This window comes from Aythya ferina (assembly GCF_964211825.1).
Source record: "Aythya ferina genome assembly, chromosome: 26".
NCBI lineage: Eukaryota > Metazoa > Chordata > Aves > Anseriformes > Anatidae > Aythya > Aythya ferina.
The window spans coordinates 5,455,995-5,473,976 of NC_140324.1; the positions used below are offsets into that span (position 1 = coordinate 5,455,995).

General features: G+C 58.2%; 1 protein-coding gene across 2 annotated transcripts in view; it reads right to left on the bottom strand.

Annotated features, from left to right (window-relative positions):
- The window catches only part of GNG7 (G protein subunit gamma 7), a 64,873-nt gene that overhangs the window by 7,091 nt on the left and 39,800 nt on the right, over nucleotides 1–17,982 (bottom strand). For both annotated transcript variants that reach the window (XM_084499002.1, XM_084499003.1), the window contains exon 3: nucleotides 522–640. In XM_084499002.1, the coding sequence (XP_084355128.1) occupies nucleotides 522–602 (81 nt within the window). In that variant the 5' untranslated portion in view covers nucleotides 603–640. The remainder of the gene's footprint in view (nucleotides 1–521; nucleotides 641–17,982) is intronic.

Sequence of the window (17,982 nt, forward strand, 5' to 3'; positions counted from 1 at the left end):
CTGAATTAACTTTCCCTAGTTCTACCCTAGAAGTGCCTGAAAGCAGAAGTGAGCGCGTGCCTCCGTCATTCTGCGTTTGAGAGGAAAGGGAAAAAAGCAGCAGCTGAGAAGGAAGTGCACAGGCAGAGACTTTCCAAGAGAAGATGCAAAGGGCAGCGGAGATATCGAGCAAAAAGATGGGGAAATGAGGTTGTACCACACAGAAGCACACACCCAGCCCAGGGGTTTGGCTTTGCTGGCTCTGGCCCCTGCAGCTTTGGTGCCTTCACCTCCAGGAGCCTGCAGCCCCCGGATGCTGCGGTCACCTCTGATGCCCCAGGCTCCAGGAGAAGCTCCCCGCGCCGTGACCTCACCTCTTGGGTACAAACAGTGCTGCAGGAAGGGCTTTTGTCAGGACGAGCTGCAACACCAGGGCTGGAGACACCGTGCAGCACGCACAGGGAAATCCCAAAACCCTCGCACGGATCCCTCCCGCCCCGTGCCAGCCCGGCTCACCGCGCCGCTCCACGCGCTGCGCTCACCTTGATCCTCTCGATGCCGGCCTCGATGCGGAGCTGCTCCACCAGCTTGCGAGCCTGGGCTATGTTGTTAGTTGTTGACATTGTCTGCCATCGGCTCTAGGCCCCAGCACGCGAGAACACTGCAAAACAAGGAGGGGACAGCGGGGTTGGCACCGCGCCGCGACAGCCGCGGCACCACGCGCCCGTCCTCACCCCCACGGCCACGTGCAGGAGGCTCCCGCGGGCTCTCAGCTGGTGGCAGCAGCCAAAGGCTTCCCGATTTCGCTGCAAGTTCTCCTTTCCTCTTAACAGCACTCTTAGTGCTCTTTCTTTGGGCTTTTTTTTTTTTTTTTTTTTTGGATTAAAAAAAGAAACTTGCCGACGAGAGGGGAAAAACGAAGCGTTTTCTGCAGAAAGTCCTGCCAAACGCGTTCAGGAAAGGGGCTGGAAACACCAAGAGAGATTTTCCAGCTGGGGTAACCTGCCACGTGATGACTGCAGCGAGCCAGGCAGGGAGCAGGACGGGGACAGTGCTCGCCCTGGGTGCTCACCCTCACTTTTCATTTCCCTGCTGCCTCGCTCAGCCCTGCCCTGGCCCCTGCTTCTGCCAGGATTTCCTCTGCACCACGAGACTCAGAGAGTCAACTAGAAATGTTTGATACCGTCTGACTCAGATCTGTGTTATCAACCTGTAACTTTGCAAATCGTTCCTGAAAATAACGGAGTCATAAAGTCTTTGAATAAGAAAGGTGGGGCCAGGTTCCTGCCGCCACCAGGCAGGGAGCCCCGGCAGGGAGATGCCAGGAGGTCAAGGAGCCTTCCCAGGAAAGGACAAGAAGCACCAGGGGAAGTTTGTCTGCAGGACCGGAGTGACCTGACACTGACTAATCCATCGCTGTGGCTGTAGGCGTGGGACAGAGGCGGGGGCTGCAGCACCGAGCCGGGATCCTGCTCCCGTGCCGCTGCCCGCACGGGGCGGCTGCAGAGGTGGCCTCAGAGGTCCCTGCCCGACAGCCCCGGGGCAAAAAATACCTGGGGAGCAGGAGAGGCTGCAGCAGCCTCACCTCTGCCCACCAGAGGTTGGGAACCTCTGCCTCTCGAGGCCTGGGAGGTGTTACTCAGGGCGGCACGGGCTGCTGCAACGAGGTTTGGTGCTGTGCAAACTGGAAGGAAGAAGCAGGACGGGTCCTGAGCTCCTCCAGCAGCCGTGTCCAGCGACCCCGGCACAAACCCGGCCATCAGCTGCAGTGCTGCTTCAATTCTCCTCTCATTTCTCCCTCGAAAAAGCAGGCAGGTTTGGCTCGTTGGGCAGCTGGCTTGCGAGCAGCAACTCGTGGCCATCCCCTGTTCATTTGCATGCCCTAATAAATCCCCGCTGCGTGCCGAGCAGTTATCTCAGGGCACTGCAAAACAGCGCAGGCAGCGGTAGGAAGGGGACGAGCCGCCTCCACGTCACGCCGCTCCTTACAACCACGCCGTGAACTCGACGGACCTCGTCCCGGCAAAGTCCGCTGCTCATTGATAAAACAGCTCTTCACCGGGGTAAGGAGCCAGCAGGCAGCTGGAGGAAAGAAAAAAAAAAAGAAAACAAAACAAAAAAACACAAGCACTGGGCTGTAATTTGTGTTTGCAACAGCGCAACATCACCTGCTTGTACTTTTCCAGCTTCCTGTTTATGGAACAGGGCCGATGAATCAGCCCAAGGCAGGCTCCTTGAAGGAACTTGTGGGCCCGCGGCAGCGCCGCGCCGGGGCGAGAGGCACAGCCCGGTGCCGGCCCCACAGAGCCCCACGGACACGGGGACGCGCTGCTGCGTGGTGGTGGCGTTGAACTGTGGTCGGGTTAGTCCTTGAAAAGCAACACGTGTAGGTCAGAGGAAGCTTTGCTCGGTGGGCACGGCACCCAGAAGGTGCAGGCACCTGCCTTCCCTTGCTCCTGTGCCGACAGGAGCTCTGTGCTGCAGTTTGGCACCCGGTGAGACCCCACTGCTGGGAACAGCAACGCGCCTCGCCTCGTCCGAGCGCACAGAGCAGCGTCAGTGGCACGGAGCTGGAGGTTTTATGGCAACAAACCCCAAAGCTGCAGCTTCTTCTGCTCCCTTCTTGGCCACCGCTGCTGCGTGGGACCCCGGGTACCAAGGGCAGGGGCTGTGCGGAGATGGAGCCAGATGCAGCCGTGGGGATTTGCCTGGTGCTGAGGCCCTGACCACGGCACGTGCTGGGGGACCCGGTGTGACCACGGCGGTGCTGCGGGACGGCTCCGCCTGGCAGGACTCCTGCACCCCGGTGAATAATTAACTAAGCGCGTCATTAACGACTGGAAGCCCTCAGCACAGAACGAAGATCCAGCGGGTCGCTGCGTGGCACGCAAAGGGCGTCCTCGGGAGGGTTTTTTTTTTAAAGCCAAACCAAACTCCGAAGATGTCACTCGGCAGCCGGCTGCGTAAGGAACCGGCGAGGTGAAGGCGTTTGGAAAGCAGCCAGGCAGAAGGGTGCTGGAGGAAGGTGCACGCGGTGCAAATCAGGGTGACACGCGGGGCACAGCCAGGGCGTCCCCCTTCCGAGCTTCGTGTTTTCACTCACTCTGCACTTGGGAGATGCTCAGGGAGGTGCCAGCTGTGCCGGGCCTGCAGGGGAAGCACGGGACGGTCGGGACAGCCAGGTCTCGTGCGCGTCCTCCTGCCCCCATCACGTCACCAACACACACGCACACACGCCCCGGCTTCCTTCCTGCAAGAGGGGCGAACGCTTCGGTGTTTCTGCACCTCCCCGGGGCAGGCTGCTCCCCTCCCGGTGCTTGTTGTGACTGTGGGGTGGTAACACCACGGGTTTGGCTGAGTGAGGCCGAAGGAGAGCGCTCAGCAGGAGATCGATCCTCCCGTGCCCCTCTGCTGCTGGGCACCCTCTGTCCCCGTGGTTAATCCGCCTGCCCCGGCTCCTCTGCAGCATTCCCGGGAAGGGCAGCGCTGCCCGGGGAGCACAGCCCCGATTTTGGACATCCCCCCATTGGATTAGCACAGCGTTAACTCAGGAGTTGTTCGGGCTGTGTAAGCAATTCCAGCGGGGCTGAAGTCATCGCGGTCCCTGCGAGGTGCCGGCTGCCTTCCCCCTTCCCTGCTCCTCTGGCCGGGCTCACCGGAGGGCTGAACCCGGGCTGTGGAGGCACTCAGGGAGCTGCAGCGAGGCTCTGCACCTCCACGGCTGTAGGGCAGTGCACGAAAACCACCGCTGTGATGAGTTAAAGAGCTACAGGGGAAGGTGAAAAGCAGGAGAACGCGCGAGCGTCGCGGCGCTTCTATCCAGTGGTGTTTCAAGGTCTCGGCTGACAAGAGGCAGTGATGAAAGGTTTCGAGGTCTTGCAGCACGCAGGCAGGGAGCCAGCCGGGAGCACGGCGAGGGACAGAGCAACCCCGAGAATGAAGCAACCGAGTCCCGAGCTAGGATTTGGCTGCGGCGCAGCCACCCCGTGAGCTTCTGCCTATTTTTGGGAAGAGCAGCGGAGGACAGAGTCCCACCAGTGAGGTTGGGACAAATTCTGGGAAGATGGGGATTTGCTGTTTCAAACCGGCGTGCGTGTTATGAACCGAAAGCACACGGGGATGCTCCCAACGGCGTCCTGCACCAGTTCAGACTCTGCCTGGAGGAAAATCACATCGTGCCCCACGGGATCGGTTTTGTTATTAAACAGAAGAATTGGAAGGATCCCAGGAAAGGATCCCAGCAGCACGAGTGGCACAAGCAGAGGCCTTACATTCGCATTCCTCACGTTTCCAGCAAAAAGGGTCTGTGCTGTTCACAAGCAGGGTGCTCCTGGCACTGCCGGGACCCCGCTGCTTCCACCGCGACGGGCGCTCGGAGGGCATCCACGGGGCTGCCCTGCGCCTGCGACCCCCCCCCCGCCCGGCACCATCTCGTTGCAGCCCCCTGACGTCAACGCGGGCGGGCACGGGAGGCGTTTTTGCATCAGCCGGCTCTCCGTGTACCAGGTAGATGGCGAAGGCGGCGCGATTTTGGCTGCTGCAGCGCAAGCAGCCCCGTGCAGCCAGCGCGGCCCCTGAGTCAGCCGCGTGCAGCAGCCGCCCGTGGAGGAGCCGTGACTCAGCAGCGGCTCCCGGCGCAGCGGCCGCCTCCAGCTCAGCCTCCTGGCCGGGCTCCACGCAGGGTTTTTGCCCTCTCGCTCCTCTCCTCCACCTCCCGGTGTGGGAAGGCTCAGCCCGGACCTCGCTCCATCCCGGTGAGGGCACCGCGGGGACCACCAGCCTTGCGCCCCCGACCCCGTGCCGCCCTGCCCCGAATTATCACGCCGGGGCTTGGAGGGGGACACAACGAGGGCGAAACTGCTGCCCACGGAGGTGTCAGCAAAAAGCCAGGCTTGCTGTAACGTGCCCCCGAGCTGTGAGAGGTGCCGGGCAGCCCCACGAGGCTGGCACCCGGCGCTGCCCATCGCTCACGCCGCTCCAACAAAGCCTTTTTTTTTCTCTCCTAAGCCATCGCTGCCACCTGCACACTCCCACCCGCCGCCTCTCCGGCCTGCTGGCAGGAAGCGTGACGCGAGGCAATAAATATGCACTGATCCCTCTCCTTTCAGAATTCTTCCCATGCTTCTCATAGCTGGGAGCAGCCACTCCTAACAGGCTAAATAAACAAGCCAACATCTGAGGAACTGCTGGTTGTGCTGCTCCTGTCTCTTCCCCCCCACACTCCAAGATAAAAACAGCCATGAGGTCGCTGGCGATGGAAGTCTCCGATGAAAAGCATCTGAAAAATGCACCTCCTGGTGCCCAGCAGCTCCAGCAGCTCCTGTGGCCGTACCCGGGCATCCTCCGGGCACCTTCCAGGCGTCCTCCACACCAGGAGCTGGGGGGACGAGCTACCAGGGTGGGCTGCAAGCCCGTGCTGATGGAGGGAGCCGGAGAGATGCTCAGGGGCAGAGAACATGCTCCTGGAGCGTTTTTTGACCAAAGTTTCCACTGAAATGCCCATGAGCTCCAGCAGCGTTTTGCTGCAGCATTTTGCATGTGCTGCAAAGGGTCCCCGTGTCGCTGAGCGGTGGCACCAACCCTGCAGCCCCGAAGAGGTGCATCGAGCCATCCGTGACACAGCAGTGCTGAATTTATAGTGCCTGGTGGCCTGAGGGCAGCACAGGGTGCACAGAGAGCACAGGGCAGCAGCAGAGGAGAGGCTTCAAGGCCGGAGGCACGGCGCAGCTCGGGGGATTTAATGCACGGTGCTGGAGGGTGCGACGCGAGGAGATTCCCTCGGTGGGACTCGACATCCAGGATCTGTCTGAAAAACAAGCTGGAAGGGATGCAGCGAGTACTCAAGCAGCTAACGAGCGGGTCTGCACCCCCAAATCAAGGAGTATCGCCCCAAATCACTCGGCTTTAGCAGGAAAAAGGCAGCAGTGCCACGCTTCCATGCAGCTCCTGCAGGACCCGGTCCCCGAGCACACCCACGGGTGGGCACACAACGGCCCGTGGCAGCTCAGAAGCTGCCCGAAGGCTCCCCGGGGCTGCTCCCAAACCCCCCCAGCAGCACTGGGGCCAGGGGAGCCCGGCGCTGGTAACCCAGCACAAACCCGCCCGGCGGTTCCTGCTTCTGGAGATGACCTCATGCTTTTTTGGAACAGAAAAAGGCTGTTAGGGCGATGGCATTTACTCCTTGTCTGGGCAGAACAAAGCAGGCTCCATTTTTCTTTTACACTTCCTGCATCAGTAGCTTAACAGCTGAATGAGCTATTGAATTTTTTCCTGAGTGCAGCAATTTTTCCTCCTTTTTTTTTTTTTTTTTTTTTTTCCTTCTTTAAGACCTCCAGATTTCCATGGCGCGGGACAATACTCGGGGAGAGCGTGGCGAGGAGCAGTCCCGGAGGACAGGGAAACGCTGCCTTCAAGGCGCAGGGGGGAAGCTCTGCTCAGGACAGGTTCATCCCACGTTTACACAGCCTGGCTTGGCTCCACCGCCTCGTCCTGCAGCACCCGGAGCACAAAGAGCACGGGCAGCACAGGGCAGGGGAGCTGAAGCATTTGAGTTCAGCAATAAACACGTACCAGGAGTGCCCAGAAGCTCCTCCAGTTACAAACTGTCCCTCCAGACGCCGTCCCTGCCCAGGTAAATCACGGCTCCAGCAGGCTGGAACTGGGCCACGTCTTGTAGGGCACAAAGTCCCTGCTGCAGCCTCCAGCGGTGCCGGCTCGGCTCAGCTCTGCCTCTAGAAATCCCATTAATTGCTGAAGTGTGTTGAAATGAAACTAGGGCAGTTGAGAGATCAAGGATTTGGGAAGGAGAAGCATCCCTGGAGATGCGGAGCTCCGTTTCTCAGTTTCCTTCCCGTTAAAGGAAAGGGCTGCCCGGCCGAGAGCGCAAATCCCCCGGGATGCACCTGCCGGGAGAGCTCAGCCCGAGCCCCCGGTGGTCTGGATGCGGCCCCCACCTCCTCTCCACCCCATCTGCAGCAGCTCCGGCGCCGGCTGGGTGGTTCCTCGGGCAGGGCAATTAGACACAATCAGCGCCTCTGTGCTGCACCGGGCACCGTGAGTCACCGCAGAGCTCCACGCTTATTTTTAGACCGTGCCTTTTTTTTAAAAAAAAAAAAAACAAACAACAAAACAAAACATAACAGCAGAGTGCAAAGGTAGTCACATCGGTTGGCACCCCCAGTCGGCACCCAGCGGCTGCCACCCAGCTAGGGCAGATTTCAGCAGGGATTTTGGGCTGCAGGTTCCCAAGCTCTGTGCTCGGGGGGCAGGAGGCTCTGCTGGGCTCCTGCGCTCGTCCACAGATGGTGTGGATGTCCAAATCAACGCCCTGCTGTATCATTTAAAGCAGAAACCAAAGCGGGGCTTTGCTCGAGGTGCCCAGGGGCTGTTATGGGTTGAGCGCAGCGTAAATCCAAACTCGTGCTGCCAGGTCTGCTCCGTCCTCATCCTGCCTGCATTTCTGGTCAGTTCAGTCAGCACACGAAGTGCACGGAGGGGAAAACCCCAACTCGCCCTGCACACGAAGCAGCACGAGCTCGTGGCTTCCACGGGAGCTCTGCTGCAAGAAGTGGCCACAGGGTGCGTGGCCACGGGACCTGCAAGGAGTGCTCAGCAAGGAGCAGAAAAGCAGCCCCAGCCCTTACAACGCTGCCATGTGCGTGTCAGCAGTGCCGGGGCTGCTGCAGGGCTTTTGGGGTTTTGCACCCCAAAACCTCCCATCCCTGCCCCACACCGCGCTCTCGCTTTGAGCCTGCTCCCTTCCAGTCACCTGCAGCTTCCCCTCGCTGCCCGAGCTGAGTAAGCTGCAGGGTGCTTGCAGACACCACGACGGGCCCTCGGCAGCCCCAGGTGCCCAGCCCATCTCCTCGGCAGCATTTCTGCCTCCTCCTCAGGTGGACGGGCCCCAAAACTTCCTCCGTGCTCTTCGAAACCAGCCCCAAACTTCCCCTGCTTCGAGCGCTTTCGGTTCTGCAGCTCCACCGCGCCAGCAGAACGTCAGCCACTGCGGGGAGGGTTTTTAAACCCGAGGCTGTTCACATCCGACCCCTTTTGTGACCTTACCCAGAGGAGAGGGGTTGAAGGACGAGCAGTGAGCACAGAGCACTGAGGGGAGGGCTGCTTTTGTTGTCCTGCAAGGAAAACCCACGGCTTTGCTCCAGCCCTTCAGCAGCAAGCCCACGACCCCGGCACACCAAAACCCAACCACCCAGGGAACAGCGATGAGGAGGACGGGACGACAAACTCCTTCAGGCTTTGCTGCCCGGCTGTCTTCACACGCAGCCACAACAGAAGCCTTTCAGGATAAGTTCTCAGATCCCCGAGCCCAGAACTTGCCCCGGATACCAGCGCTAATCAAACACACGCTCATGTCTTCAATTATGGCCCGAAGGAGGCCCTGATTTACTGATTTCAGCTGGCAGACCGAGGACTAAATCTGTATATCCTGGCTAGACCACCGCGGGGTTTGTCCTCGCCTGGGAGCGCCTGATAGCAGCCCCGCATTGAAGCGAGGCGAACGGAGACTAAGCAGGAAGCCGGGCTGCACGGTGGCACCGCTGCATGAAGTTACAGAAGGAGATAAAAGAAAGGGAAGTTTAGGCTGAGTGTCACGAAGCTTCCTGAGAGCTTCCCAGAGCTGCACGGATCCGAGCTGGGAACGGCCGCGGGCAGCAGCGCTCAGGGCGTTGGGAGCAGCAGGGGAAGCTCGGTGCAGCTCGGTGCAGCTCCCTCCTTTACGAGGGTACGCAGGGCACCCCGGCCGTGCTGGGGGCTCACACAAACCCATCAGCCTCGTGTACAAAAGGCAATTTTGCTGCGGGATCGGGTGATTTGAGAGCGTTATCCGCGCCGCCGCCGAGCGAGCAGCCGCCGGCTGAGCCCGCGGTCGCGCTGCTGCGACTCCCCCGGGGGCTGAGTGGGTGGCAGGTCGTGAAATGACTCCTGAGCTTTCTACACCCCAAGAAGGAGAACCCTGCGCCTCACAGGGCTGCCTGAGCCTTCCCCCAAACCCAAACAGCATCAAGAGGGGATGGAGAAACCCCGGCATGGCCAGGGGAGCGTGGGCGCCGTGGGCGCTCCTCTCCTCGCCTGGTCCCTGCCCTGCCCCAGCCTCCTGCTTCCCACCTGGGGGGCCCGAAACCACACTGGAAATGGGAGAGGGAGATGCCGGAGTCTTTAATAAGGGCAAAGGAAAGAAAACACGGGTGAGGGCACGGGTCTGAGTCAGCTGGCCAAGCTTGCGGTGTTTTGGTAGAGAAAGCAGCGGAGAATTTCCCAATCAGCAGCGCGTGGCTGTTAAAGGTCCCCGCCACACACACACACAGAGGCTCAGGTCGCTGTAACGTGCAGATAAAATTCCCAGACCTATAAAAGCTCCCTTATCACTGCAAGTCTCCTTCCCGAGCCTCCGGGAGAGGCGGCAGCACCTCGAGCACTCCCCTGCCCCCAGGGAGCCTTGGGGTGAAACCCCAGCCCCCCCCTCCGTGCTTCTCCTTATCTCCAGCTTATTTCGCCTCTCCCCAAAAATAGGATCCCGTGGCAGCCGCACGGAGCTGAAGCAAGATTACAAGAAAGCCCTAAAATAAGAATTCAGGGCAAACACTGAGGAATACCCTTCCCTGGAGCACTGTGCTTATTTTAGCCTCTGTTGGCGAGAGGAGAGCGTGTTTGTTGGGACTTGACACAGCTCTGCACGCCGGGACGGAGGGGGCGAGGAGCCTGGTTTCAAGCAACTTAAAGTTTTCATTGTGGAAAGAGTGTTTGGTGGGAATTACATCAGAACCACAGGCTACAATATGCTCATTGTATGGCCGGGCTCGGCTTGCTCAATGCTGCTTGAGAAGATAGGGAGCTGGTAAATAATCGGGGTAAGGGAGCCGTTAGGAGCCTTCCCAGCACAATGTGCCCCTGAGCTACCTTTTTTTTTTTTTTTTTTTAATGCTATGGAAAGAGAAGCAGGGCTTGTTCCCTGCACCGACGGCAGCTCTTACACACGGGGCATTCAAACAGCGTGGCGAGGCAGCCAAAAATAGGCTGCCAGCCCCGGGGAAAGCAAACCTGGGCTCATTGTCGAGCTGCCTCGGATGGGGACGGGGGCATTTCCCCCGGCTCCTCCGGCACGGCGCCGCGCTCACGCCGCCGTCAGCGGGGAGGAGGAAGGCAGAGGGCAGACGTCTGGTCCCACACACGTCTGAATAAGCCAGGGGAGCAGCGCTGGCTGTAATTTAACCTTTGATGAGTTCTGCAGACCGTCCGCGGGCAGCGCGGTTCGGAGCCGCCGCGCTCAGCCCTGGTGTCACCGCGGGGACTGCTCCTCCGCAGGCTGGGCTGAGGTCACTCCGTGCTCTTGAGGACGAGATATCCTGCGTGGAGACGCGGGGGCCAGCTGCTCCGGCGTCACTCTTGCTCATCTGGCCTTCAAAGAGGGACTCGAGGCCGATTTCCTCCCTTGCAGACTTGTGCCTGTGCCGAGGCCGAGCAGTCCGAGGTGACGTCTCCCCCTTCAGCTCGCTTTCTGCAGCGTCAGAGATCAAAGCCAGGAGCAGGACGCGTGCTGCACATGGCTCTGGGGATTCATCCCCTGGGACATCAGCAGCAGAGAGACTGCAACGGGAGGCAGCACCCGCAGGAGATGTGTTACCTGCCATGGGTTTGCCTGCACGGGGCTCAGCTTCATGCCCGGCTCTGCACAAGGGGTGAATTTGCAGCCATCAAGCTCGGGAAAAACAACTCCCCTGAGCTTAGGACAAAAATATTTGCTTAAAAAATGATCTGCCTTCTGTTCAGGCGCAGGGAGATAAGCGGTGCTCTTCGTACGAATGTTCTCTAGGCAAGGCTCGCCCTACTGGGAAGCTGCATCCAGCTGATGCTGAGCAAACAAGAAAAGTGCTGACGAGCTCGCTGATGAGCCTTGGTGTAGTAAAGACAAAAAAAAAAAAAAAAACTCCTAGAAAATGGGAGCCAAGAGCATTTTAGCCTCTTTTGTGCAATTTAAGAGGGCTGATAGAGAGCTGGCTACAGCACATCTAAGACAGCTTCCAAAGAAAGCATATAAATCACGAGGTATTTTCAGCTGTCAGAACATTGCTCTACACTTCGTACGTCCAGAAAGCATTTCTGAAGCCACATTATCAAAAGCAGGGCGTCCTCAGTGCTTTGCTCCTGCTGACCGCCTCCGCCACCACCGGCGGTGACGAAGAGGTTGGCCCCAAGGGCCAGAGGATTGCACAGCCACTGCTGCACAAAGCGTTGCTTTTTTTTTTTGCTTTGCTTTTTTTTTTGCTTTGCTTTTTTTTGCTTTGCTTTTTTGCTTTCAGCCTGCCCCGTTTCAAAACCCGGTGCTATCTTCACCTCCTGGCTAGGAAAAAAAGCTCGTCTGAAGTGAAGATGGGAACGGCCTAAATGATAACGCTGGGAACTGGGGAGCGAGGAGGGGAGTCAGCCACCAGCTGGTTAAAACAAAGCTGCACGCTTCGTGCTCCGTTCCTGGCCGCTCCACCAGCCAGGTATCTCCCAGCAGGCAGATAAAACCCCCTCGGGGTCTTTAAAGAACATTTCTTTGCAGGGTTTTAGCACATTTCAGCCAGCAGAGCTTGGAACACGTCTGGCCGGGCCTTGCTTCAGCCCGGTCAGAGCACAGCAGAGCTGGTTTTCCAGGTTCCCAGATGAAATCTTCAGCGTGAGCTGCTCACGAAAATATTTTCCTTTGCTTTGCAACGCAATTATTGCCAGGGAACAGCCGCAAGAAAACAGCACCTCTCTGCTCCCTGCATCTGCTCTGGTCACATCTGGGTCACGCCTGCTCGCTCGACGGCCAGGCGAAGTTTTTTGTGCTGTGAGCTTTGCGAAGGCGCTGTGCTTCCACTGCGAGGCTGCGGGCGAGGTTGCTCATTGCAAATTCTCCTGGGGCGATGGTGTGAGCAGCAGAACGAGCACGGCGCAGCTCTGAGATCGTGAATTCAGGTCGTAGCGGTTGCAGCTTGACTCAGCGAGGAAATCTGATGCGCCCGACCCACGTGAAACTCGAGGACGGAGCGGGCGCGCGCGGCTTCTCCGCGGAGTCACCGAGAGCTGCAGAGCTGCCTGGGAACGGTGCTGGAGTGGAGCAACAACACGGACTTCAAGGGACAAAACTCTAGACATGATGGTGCCATCAATGAATCAAGGCGACCGTGCCCTGAAAAACAGCGCCTAGACAGGGAGTTGCTAAAGAAACGTCGACATTGCAACAGAGATGAAGTAACGCGGCGGCTTGACAGCCACGGGCGATGTGTCCAGACAGCGAGCGCAGACCTCAAGCGGCGAGAAAAGAGCCCTCGCCACTGCCCTCACCCCCCAGCATCCTGCAGTGACCTTGACTCGAAGCAAACACGATCCCTGCTCACGTTAATATCCCACGTGGGGACAGAGACCTGCAGCCACGGGCAAGGAGGAAAGGGGTTCAGGACAGAATTATGTGAAATTGCTGGGACCCTGGGTGCATCTCAGGGGCATGCATGGAGGAGCTGAGCCCCCGGTGCTCCAGCCCCCATGGGCCCAGCAATGCCCCCCAGCTCAGCATGGGTCCGACTCCAGCACCCTCAGAGCTCAGAGGCTGGAGCTGATCACGCCTGGTGCTTTGCTAATGCAAAAGCAAGGTCCCCCTCCCTGCATAATTAGCAGCCTCGTGCTAACGAAGGCTGAGAAAGAAACCCAAGGTGAGGATTCAGAGCCGTGACCCCACACCGGTGCTGCTGAACGATCCCGGATGGCAGCTCGCTGCAGCGCACGTTCCCATCCCGCGGCCACACGAGCTGCTGTGACACTCGTGAGCTGAACGGCTCGGGGACACCGATCAGGACCGTGCTGTCAGTGCCAGCCAGGCACGGAGGCACTTGTTTGCATCTCGGGGACAGGGCCTCGTAATTCCGCTGCAGAGGCGATGCCCTTTCGCAGCAGACACATCACATGAGGGGCACACTGTAACGTTTTCTCCCTACGTCCACAAAACGCCCCGCTACGGGAGCAGTCTTGTGACTTTCTCCTCCCAGCTTTCTCATCTTGTTTTCATCACCAATGCGGCGACAGAGGGCAAAACGGTGCCCGGCAGACTCACACAAAGGCCCTGCAGAGCTGCTGGCTCCCTTCCCTCGACCTCCACCGAGTCAGCTGCATGCAAGCGAAAACGCAGGGGCTCGCCTCCAGCTGCAGATGAGATACGGCCCCAGCAGCCCGATGACTACGTTGCACTTGTTTCAGCCACCGAATAATTAGGCTGGAAGAAAAGGCCAGTATCTCCATGTGACTGCAGCGTCTGTGTGGCTGTTTTCATGCAAGCCCGGGTCTTTTGGTAACGCCGATGACTGCACCGTCATGTGAGGATTTGCAACAAGGAGCAACTCCTACATCGGGCCCTGGAATCTGTCGGGCAGACGGGGAGAGGAAGCAGAAGGTCGTTTTCTTTTGTGCCTCTTACAGGAAGAGAAGTCACGTTGGCCTGGCAGCGGTTCAGGGCTGAGCTAAGGACTCGGCGCTGGGAACTGCCCTTGAAAGGCTCGGGCTGGAAATAAAACAGAGAGGCTAAAAAAGGAACTTGCAAATTGTGCGAGAGGGCTCTACCAGAAGGCACGTGAGCGAGCTGCCTCCAGGTAGCGGGCGGCCTCTGGCCTGCTGACTGCTCTCACAGGGCCCGGGATTATATTTAGCAAATCGTCTACTACGGATCAGAAAACACGTGTGCATGCAGAACTTTCAAATTCCTCTGAATTTACAGCGCTGGGCACAGCTGCCAGCCTTCTGCTGGCCCTGCCCTACCCCGAGCATCCCCAAGGCCTGGGGTGGAAAGCCAGTGACACTTCTGCCTCTGGGTTTTATTCCCCTCCCTGGTCCAGGAGCACAGTTTTGCACTTTTAACTTCCCATTTCTGAACTGCGAGCTAACCTGCCATGCAAAAAGAAAAGTTAGTGACGAGCCCGGCTGCTAACCCGAAACCGAAAGAGAGACGAAGGCAAAAGGTTTTTCCTCCGCGCCGCCGGTGCACACAGCAGCACCTGGGCTGCAGGACCTGGAACCTCGCGGTATCACAAACCACGGCTGATTCCTTCTGCTACCCAACCAGGAAAATGCAGGATGCTGAGAATTTTATCAATAACTTGGCAAAGCGAGGCCCTACAGCGGGTGCTCTGCCTGCACTGCAGGCTTCCAGCCCAGCTCCACGTGGACCAGGAGCAGCCCCGTGCCCATGGCACAATGAGGAGACAAGGCCGGGGCAGTAAGGATCCGTCCTTTACCCTTTCCTGCAGGACGCAGCGTTTTTCACATCAGCAGCATTCCCAGGGCGAGCCGCTGTTGCAGGGATCCCCCGCCACGGCTGATAAAATCACATTAAGCTTCTTTCGTTCTTTCTCCCTTTTTTAGCCACGAGTACAACCAGCCTTGTGTGTCGACCAGAGACTCGAGGCAGGGCTGAACTTTATTTTCCTCATAAAGCAGGCGTTACACACACCTCTGCCCATCAGCGCCCTGCCCGCCGCACACCCCCGGCACGTTCCCCGATGTCCCTATAGTTCAGATCACACCCACCTATCTTAAAAGCATCTGTTGATAAGCTCCAGCTCTAAAGACCCAAAACAGAGCCAAAAGCCAGAGGCAAAACTGGAAAACCCTAACCTCTGCAGAGGCAGGTTAGCCAGAGTGGAACAAGTGATGGGCCCCAGCAGAGGAACCACCGGGATTTTCCGGCCGGCCCTTTCATTGCATGGAGCAGCAGGGGACGGGCAACAGGAAACTCGGATCCCCCGATAAGCTCACTGACAGAGGGATTAGTGGAATTTTACCCGTTTTCTAGGCCGTTTACACAAACAGATGAACGACCAGGCTGGCAGGGCTTGTCAAACCCCGTGCCACTCCTCGGCTGCGGCACGCTCGGGCTTTAACCAAGGGGATTCGGCTCCTCGTGCTCAGGAGCAAAGCCCTCCTGTGCCCCTACACACCTACCAAACCCCGAGTCCGTGCTGAGACCCCATTTCCAAAAAGCAACGCAGAGCCAGGCAATGAATTTTAATGCATTTAAAGCCTGGCCCCCGGGCACGCTGCTGCTTCCTGGGCGCTAACCCCAAACCGAGCAGCAGCGCCCGGCAGGGAGGCCCGCTGGCATTTCGGGTATTGTAGGAAGGCTTTTATTGACCTTTGGGTTGGCAGAAAGGTCCCTTAACCTTTAAAATGACTCAGGAGCCAGCCTAGCTGTGTGCCCATACATCATGGCCTGTATTCCTACAATTTCATGCTAATTGCCCTCGTCAGAGCAGCATCTCCTCGCTGTTTCGGAAGCCTGCCCAGGTGTGCTGCAGCAGACCCCTTGTGCCCCTGAGATCCCCTTTCAGGGGCCAAGCCTGGACAGAGATCACAGAAAAGCCTCCCTGGGTGTGCACGCCTGGCATTGCAGTGCACAAAGGCAAAGGAGCTCGTTGCTAGCGCCTGGCTAATTAAATTAACCTCGCTCAGAGCTGGAGGAAGGCGTTGCAGCGCGGTTCTGCCCGTGCGCCACCAGCATAACGCCCGGCCAGCCTCCCCTGCTCGTCCTGTTCCCCTTCTTCTCTCCCATCCCTGCAAAGTTCAGCCCAGTTTTCCCCACTCGGGAACCTCACGTTGACTTCGACAAACCAACCTCAGTCATTTTATTCTATTTTTTTTTGTCTAAACCCCATAATTTAACGTTAGCAGGACCACGCTCAAGCTGCTTAAAGGTCTCTGGACTTCAGCCCCCGAGCACGTGTTAAAGCCCAGGCTACCTCCAACTCTCAGCGTGCCGAGAGCTGGGCAGCAAAGAGGAGGAAAATACACCAAACAGCACACAAAGAAAGGCTCAAAACCAGGCACCCAAACCCAAATTATCCTTTAAAATTTCACCACGAGTCCCGTTTGCAGCGCCGAGGGCAGAGCAGCCGTGGGGCCGGGCCACCTCTGCCAGCAACACGAGACCGAGCCCCCGGAGGACTATTGTCGAGCCTCTGAAAGAAAGGGACGACATAAAACAAAAATATTTGTAAAGCGTAATGGGATTTTTTCCACCACCGCTGGAGAATGTTTTTCAGGCAGTTAGCCAGCACCACTTCAAAGAGCGAAAAAGCGTGTGGTTTTGACACAGCTTTGTACTTTAATATTAAACAGAAGAGAGAGAAAAAAAAAAACACACGCACACGACGACGAGCCGGGCTCGGCGAGGCAGCCAGGCAGCCGTCACTTTGATGCAGGAGAAAGTACGTCAGCGGGCTGCATCACGGCGGGTCGGGGAAGCCTCCCCCAGCAGCGCGCCGCAGCGCCCTGCCCACGCACGCCGCGAGGAGGGGACTCGGCACGGCCCCGGTGGCACCGGGGGACCCCGGTGCTGGGGATGCGGGAGGAGAAGGAAGGTTGGTGCCGAGCAAGGGGGGCACACGGAGGTGATGCTTTTTGTGCAGCCGTGTCCCCAGCCCTGAGTCCCTTTAGGATGAGGTGGTCCCGAGGCTGCGGCTCCTTCGCTCTCGCTGGCACCACGAACGCAGCGGCACGCAGCAGTCTGGTCTCCCTTTTAATCCCGGAGCACTGAGTGCACGGTACAGGCTGGGTTTGCAGCTGGCTCCTGCCTGTCTGCAGGACTTAATTTAGACGTATGGAAGAGGCAGGTCTTAACTGAGCAAGAAGCACAGTTTTCTAGCAGCCCTGTTTTGCTAAGAGCTAATTGCCGATTCCTCAAATTCCACGGAGATGGAGACTGGACCTCACCGCCACCACTTAACCCGTTCGCGCTGACATCAACCAAGCTGCCTTCCAAAGGATGCAGATTTGTTGCCTCGTGGCCCTTTTGCTTGAAAATATCACTGCTCCAATCTGATTTCGGCGCTTTTCCAAGTAGTTTGCAAGTCGAGGAAAACAGGCAACCGGGATGGGGATTTGGGCAGTCAGCTTTCTGACACCTTGTGTAGTGGAAGCCCACCTCGACCTGCTGGCACGCAGCACCAGAGGCTGATCAGAAGGCAGGAATTAGGAATCCTGAAGCTCGGCCCTGGCTGGGGCTGGCAACTGAAGGCTGAGTACCCGGGGTAGGGCTTTACAAAGTGAAAGTCCTCGTGCTGCACGGGAGCCTCGCTGCTACCCGCACCAACGTTAATTAGAGAGTGCTGCAGCTACCTGGAGTGTCCTAGGCTAAAAATAAAAGGCAGAAAGGCAGGATTTAGTATCCTGGGAGGAATGCGTGTTTAGGTTTGCCGGGGCGGCTGATGGCTGCTTTGGTATCACAGTCACTACTGCTGCTAAAAAAAGCCCACGAGGAAGCAGCAGGAGAGTCCCTGGCACCGTGCTCTCCTCCTCCACGGCCACATGAGCATCCTCCTCCTCCTCCTCCTCTTCCTCGTCCTCCTCCTCATGTGCCAGGATTCAGCCTGGAGCAGAGCCCTGCCCTGGGAACATCCCAGCCCACGCAGCTTCTCCTCCCCAGCAGGGTTTTGGTGTGAAAGGAGCAAGAAAAAGATCGCCCCCGCTGCCTGCAGCATCGCCCAGGTTGGCCAAAAGGAAGCACAAATCCCACGGAGCGCAATGAGCCCACGAGGGGCTTTAAAAAAACTCCTTTTAAGTGATGAAATAGTTTAAATGGAGATTTGTTCTAGCTACTACAAGATAATTCCTTGCCCTCTGCTATGAATTCCCTATCCTGGGAATTGCCAAAGGCCCCATAAAGGCTGCTGGAGCCGGGGTGCAAGGGGGAAGCAGCAAGGGGCAGGCGCAGCGCTCGGCACGGCCGCGGTCCCACCGGGAAGGCAGAGCCCGCGCTGCCCCCAGGTTCATCCCGGGGTTTCCAGTTATGAAGAGTAAAGGCAAAAACGGGGGGAGAGAGCTGAGCGAGGAGAAAGTTCATTTTCTCCCCCACTTATTCATTTTGTAAGAATCCTGCTTACGCCGGGCTTTTAGCAGACAACGGCAGGATTGTTCGCGAGGGCGCAACTTTTGGTGAAATCCCGGTGTTACTCAGCAAAGCGCCTTACACGGATT